General features: G+C 29.7%; 1 protein-coding gene across 1 annotated transcript in view; it reads left to right on the forward strand.

The window, feature by feature from the left end:
- The first annotated feature begins 507 nt into the window (after window positions 1-507).
- LOC113374465 (zinc finger protein basonuclin-2-like) overlaps window positions 508-6,691 on the forward strand; it is a 21,769-nt gene continuing 15,585 nt past the window's right edge. The window contains exon 1 of the mRNA XM_026614500.1: window positions 508-885. Within this exon, the coding sequence (XP_026470285.1) occupies window positions 508-885 (378 nt within the window). The remainder of the gene's footprint in view (window positions 886-6,691) is intronic.

The raw sequence follows: 6,691 nt of genomic DNA on the forward strand, positions 1-6,691 counted from the left end.
GCCAAAATAAACATTAGACATATGCAAATCATATTATCAGATATTTTATAATTGATTGATTTTAATAATAAGTACAAATTTTGTTTATATTCATGAGTTCCGTGCCTATGTTTATCTGTTTCAATGTAATATAGCGCTTACGCGCTTCGAAATTTCGATTGCTTTGAAAAAAAAATAGTTCAATACTAAAAAAAAATCAAAATGTAAAAAAAAGTTTCGAAATTGTCAAAAATCAAACTTTGTCAAAGTTTTCAAAAAAAAATAATTTTCGGTACGATTATGATAAAAAGATAATACTAAACACTATGTAGGTGATATTGTTGACGAAACATATAAGTGAGCAGATAGATAGTAGAAAAAGTGAAGAGTTGCGATCCGTTCGTCGAAATAGAGCTCGTCGTTTCGTTCTCGCGCTGTCACCTACGCCCTTTTCGAAAAGGGTGGAGACTCCGCGGTTCGGACTGTCGCAGTAGCGCCTAGTAGTGGATGCACCAACACATCGACATTATGTCTCCTATGTATTGGTGTGTCGGCATGTCACTACAGTGTCGCAGCACTGGTGACTGCTATATTCTATTTCCATGTGTTCGTGTCGACTTGATCCCCTCCACTGACTGTTTTGGTTTCTCCACAGCGCTCGACAGACTGCGGCCGGGGCACCTGTGTAGCGGAGACAGTGGCACAGTCAGTGCGGACGAGTCCGTTGACGCGTTCGTTGCGTTCGATGTCGCAAGCTTACTATTGTACGGTTGTCGCGCGATACCCTCGCGCCTGAAGATCTTACTAGATCGGTTGTTCGATCGCCTTCTAAGGGATCAAGTTCAGCAGATACTACGAGCATTTGGATGGTCGAATGAGGATTACTCCAGAGGATATATCATACAAGTAAGTGTCATCTAAGGGTCGTATGTCGAAATCTAAATGCTATGTTATACCATTGTTTCAGCGATAATTAAAATTAAATAGTGACTAAAAGTGTTAAAATAATAAAAAGTGATTAAATTCAGTGTTGGTGACATTTTGTGCAAAACTATGTGACGATGCATTTATGAGGATTATAAATGAAAGGTGGAAATCACAAGTTCTAAAAATTGGTAGATAGAGTTCTATGTGAGTCTAGTCAAATAAAATAATACTTATTTAGTTCAAAATATAAATTGCCCAATTTTTACTTGACATCGCAATTTTTTAATTTTTTTTTATTAAAAGTGACAATTCATATACAACAATATCTTATAAGTTATTGTTACGTAAACGAGAGAAGAAAATATGTTAGTATTTAAGAAAAAATAGTAATTTAATTTTCATTTCATTGATAGAAGTCTATAGTGTCTCATTTGAAGTAGAAACAAAATTATGGTCAATTTTCAATTTAATGATTTTTAATATAAACGGTTAGTGAAACACAATTTCAACGTTCGGTCTCTACAATTTTATAATTTATTTATTTATTTTTAAATAAACAAAAATATAGGAAATCCGTCGGATTTTGTTTGTGCTCACATAAGACATTGCACATATTGAATTTTATTCAATTCAATCAATCTTAAAATGTATATTTCCCTAAAAATACTAAATATCCATTATCATTATCTTGATTTTTTTATAATTTTAATTAGTTTTTCACCCGTCTATCTAGCTAAAATTTTATGCGCAATTTGCTTTATCAAATAATTTTTTCTATAAATTTCTATAAAATGAAGTAATGTTGATATTTGTGTATATGTAATGTGTTTTAAAATACTTATTTCAAATTTATATCCATAATTCAAATATTTAAACACTAGACTTCTCTCCAGTGATCTTTAAATTATTAATTTTTCCTTTTATTCTAACTTTATTTTTCTCTCTTTCATGTAACAATAGTTTATAAGATTTAATTGTAAATTGATTGCTATTTTTGAGGAAAAGAAAAAAATTCAAATATTTTATTTTCAACAAATTACACGTATTAGGGAAATCTTGTCATAAAAGTAAATAAATCACACGTTGCAATTTTGTGTTTTTATCGAAGACACTGATTTTTTTTTTTTTTTTTTTACTTTTTACGTGTTGTTTCTATGTTGCTAATTTTTATACAATTTTACATAAGAGGTAAATTATCTGGAATTTTTATCTGCAGCTTTTTCAATTTTTTGAAGTTAAGACTTTTATCATTCTCGAATTATTCGAATAGAATATAAAATTGAAACCTGGTAAGTGCAAAAATTTAAAGTATGAGCTCACAAAATAATTTAAACTTATAAAAAAGTATGGACATATTAATAAAAATTATTTAAATATCAATGATGAGAACTATAAGAATTTATATACTGGTGCAAATTAACAAAAAATAATGTATAATATAAAATAAACATTAAATTAATAATAAACTATAAATTTCGATTCTAATATAGATGTGAACATTCCAATATAAGTTTGTGACATCAAGTTGTTTGCATGACAATGTGTGATAAGTAAATTTATTACTTTAATAATTTCCATCAATAATCATTTATTCATAAACATTAAAATCAATTAGTTCCTTATAGTCTATAAATATTCTTTACCGATTAACATCAACGAAAACTTATTTAGAATGTCAAAATAAAAAGAACAAAACTTGTTTCTCATCGTTATTTTAAGCTTATTTGAATTTAATATGTTACACCGTATTTTAATTTGCAGTAAAATTTGAATAAGATATTCATAACCATTCTTAAAGATTGCATTTTAATTAAAATATTGGACATATCGACGGCGCGGAGCAAAGTATCGGAAATCTATTTAGTCATTTAATTTGCTGCAGATATGTTTTGATTAATTATATTTGTTAATGGATATATATATATATATATATACACATATATATTACCACATATATTTTAAGTAAAAGTAAATACCAGAGATTTACCATATTAATTAAATTATTATATGTTACACATTCCTCTCAATCATCTTCACTTGAATTTGTATATAATTCTTGTATGTTACAACTAGCCTCAAGGTTTTGTTTCAACTAACTCCATGTGTGATTTTTTTACATTAATTAAGATAACTATTTAAACAATTTAGCAATCACAAAAGTTGCTACACATGATCAAAGATTGATACATTTGAAGCAAATTAAGATATATAAAGTTTTAATTTAGCCAATAATACTAACGCAAACCGAAATTTTATGGTGGTACAATTTTGTATTACAAAAATGACAGACCTGCACAGTTCTGTATATTGCGTCGGCCTGCGGGACAGTAGCTATGATAATATTTTTTAGGACGGTTTACATGTTCAATCGAAATTAAAAAAATATTTTACTATTGTTTAAGATCCTTTTGAAAAACGCCTGTTACTACTTACCCCTGTTACAATAAACTCCTAGCTCCCGCACATGTAATAATTTATAAAAAATTTATACATATTTATGATTCGCTGTACTATCTTAGTCATATATTTGTCAATAAGATATTAACTTGTCTTGACATATCGGTATTTAACCTTAAATGGTATAATAGGCTTAAGAAGTTATAGCTCTTCAATATTTAACGCATCATTCTATTTAATTAGTTACTTCGTACGTTAGTTACGGTAATAATAGCAATATTCATTTAACATATTTCCTTTTGTAAAGTATCTGTGGGTACTTTGCATTTCATTATATTTTCTATGCTTTTTGAAATATTAAGATAGTTTTTAATTATTTGATATGGCCATAGATGAAAAATGTATAAATAGATCGCAAATACACTCACTTTGTCATTACCTCAATTTTAATTCTTTCCGCTCTCCATAGAGGCGCCACTAACTGTAGCACGTATATAAACCTATAGGTTTAATTCTAGATAAATATATAAAAAGGACAAGGTAAACCTAAAAATTTGAATGAATTAAATACCAAAGCGTTTGAAATATATTTTTAAGAAAATCGCAAACATGTTTTCACAGAATTTATTAAAAATTATAAAACATGTTCTGAAAGTTATACATGATTAAAATTATTAAACGTTTAAAACACTTGTATTATAATAACATAATCAGTCCTGAAAAATAAGAGTGACGAAATTGAGCATAGTGAAACCTCTTTTGAGTGCGGAATATACTAAAACTGGGTGAAGCTCATTTGTTCTAAGTTTACTCACCACAGATATGATTCAAAACTTAGAAATAAACGCTATAATTTTGTTTAATCAGTGTAGATCGAATACGTTTCAAACGTATATGTGTAATTTGCAAAAATGCCATTTTCTTTTATTCAATCATTTATATTTTGGCCTCCTCTCAATGCACGTTTATTTGCATAACTCGTCTGGCCCTATATATTGGATATGTCCATTAGAAATAATTTGATGCATTCGAATTTTTATTATTATCGTTCATTGTTAACTTAAATTGGTTCCGGGCTGAAATGAGCTCGATAATCATTCACATTTCTTCAGAATCGAGTTTTGACATCAACGGCAATAACAAATTTGTCGAAGGTTCGTTCTCGTATTGTGGTCTCGTGGTTGACACAATAAATACAACAATGACAGAACTCGCGGCCACAAAACCGCGACCTTTCGTGATTGGAAGATTTCCACCTGGCTAAGAAAATAAAATAATAAAAACATTCAGAACACGATTTATATATAAGTTGCTTGCTTGATTGCGACCAAATGTCTATATATAATTTAAGAAATGAGAGCAAAAGATATTGAAGGATTCGAATATTAGTAACCAGATATGTGTGTTGTTTTACCCCAAGGCAAATCGCATGAACTTCCTAATATTTGCTAATAATTGAGTAAATTATAGAAAATTGAAATGTTTTATAATTGTCAATTATAAATGTTAACACCTAATCAGCACAATATCCTACTCGTAGAATTTGAATTTATTAAACTGGATGAAAAATTAAGAGAAATAGTATATTTTTATATAAGGTCAATGAATGAAGTATGTATTAGCTGATATCTATTTCGGTAAATCAATCTACATTAATATGTTTTTTTATCTACAGATGATTCTAAAAATTAGTACTGTAGTTTACTGATATATATTTTTTTTCTATCGATTTGTATTCATTTTTCACTGAGACTTTAGTGAATAGTGACTTTATTTTGAAGCTTTTTAGTGTTCACGAATTGATACTAATATAATTTAATTTTTTATGATATTTAGGCTATTGCTAACATTTGGGGCAGTAGCTATGCCAATATCATGATGGTTTACATGTCCAATGGAGACAAAAAAATATCTATCGTTAAAGAGCCTATTGAAAAACGCCTGCCTCTAGTTACTGTCGTTACAGATAGCCCCTAGCTTCTCTATATATTTTTGTGGAAACACTTGAAAATATATTTTATACTCATATATTTCATATCTTTTTTTATATTATATATTCATATAAATCTAGAATTAAATCTCAATTTACTTGCTACAGTTAGTGGCGCCTCTATGGAGTGGCGCAACGTTTAAAATTGAGGTCGTGTTGGCGATCTATTTATACTTTTTTATCTATGGTGTGAATATCTCAAAATGATATTTAACTTATTTTATTTATGTAATGAGCTATATTAGTAATACCTAATTGTTCTGTTTTTATATTATCTTGGTGTTTCTGAGAAAGAACTAAAGGCGCTAGTATTTTCTTATAAATTGTGTTATACCTAAAGATAATTAGTCAACTATTGCTTCTATATTTTATCATGCACACTTTGCCCGATCCTTGTTACTTGTAAAACGTCAATAAGATGATTTGTCTAAGATTACGGATTTTGTAGAAAGTGCAATGCGACAAATCATTTTATATCTGCAATCTTCTCGTCTCGGAGGCGACTCACGCATATGCATTTGCATTTCGCACGCGCAATAAAATGTCATAGCGTCAAATTGTGCGTATTGATCCTTCGATAATTACACGATACTGGACGTGCCTTCGAACGAAGATGTCGAAACAGAAATTAAAGGAATAAAAACGAAGAAATAAAAATTTCTTCACGACAGAAATCACACGAAATATCAAGTGTGTGATAGCCATAACTCCTACGGAGCGAGTGAGCGCGTTGTTCGCTAAGTTGATTAACGATGACAGAAATACTCGGTCGATGCAAATCGTTATCAGCCTGCGGCCGCTTGTGTGCTCGCGCCACGCCAATAGTAAAAGATTGAGATGGTATTTAGTCAAATGATTAATAGCACATTTTTATATAGTGATGATACCCCGTGTACTATATAGATAATCATTAGTTGGTCACATTTAAACTGTTGATAGTTAATATAATGGCAAAAAATGATTTTTTTTTATATTGATAGGTGGCGTCCATTAATCACATGAGGTTTTTAGGGAGAGGGGGATCTGAGAAAAAATCACGAAATATTACGTGGGGGAGGGAGGGGTATAGTGAGATATCACGTGTATTTGTTTTTTACCTGAATTTAAAAGAAAAATCCAAACATTTTCAAAAAAATCAAGATACAATTTTCTCTCGTAACTAAAAATACACGAAATTTTTAGAAAGGGAGACGGGTAATTTAGAATATTACACGTATTATCAAGGGGAGGGAGATCCAAAAATCATTAAAAAATCGATCACGGGATTAATGGACGTCTTCTACGATTGAATCAGCCTTCAAAACATCTAAAGTAATTCTTTTTTAAGGGGTTTTTCTGGTCTAGAAGCATGAATTTTATGCGATTTGAAAGGCCGTGGAAAAGACAAACAATATTTTT

The sequence above is a fragment of the Ctenocephalides felis genome, unplaced genomic scaffold (assembly GCF_003426905.1).
Source record: "Ctenocephalides felis isolate EL2017-DRISC unplaced genomic scaffold, ASM342690v1 CF-g0.4_SCAFFOLD_01819, whole genome shotgun sequence".
Lineage (NCBI taxonomy): Eukaryota > Metazoa > Arthropoda > Insecta > Siphonaptera > Pulicidae > Ctenocephalides > Ctenocephalides felis.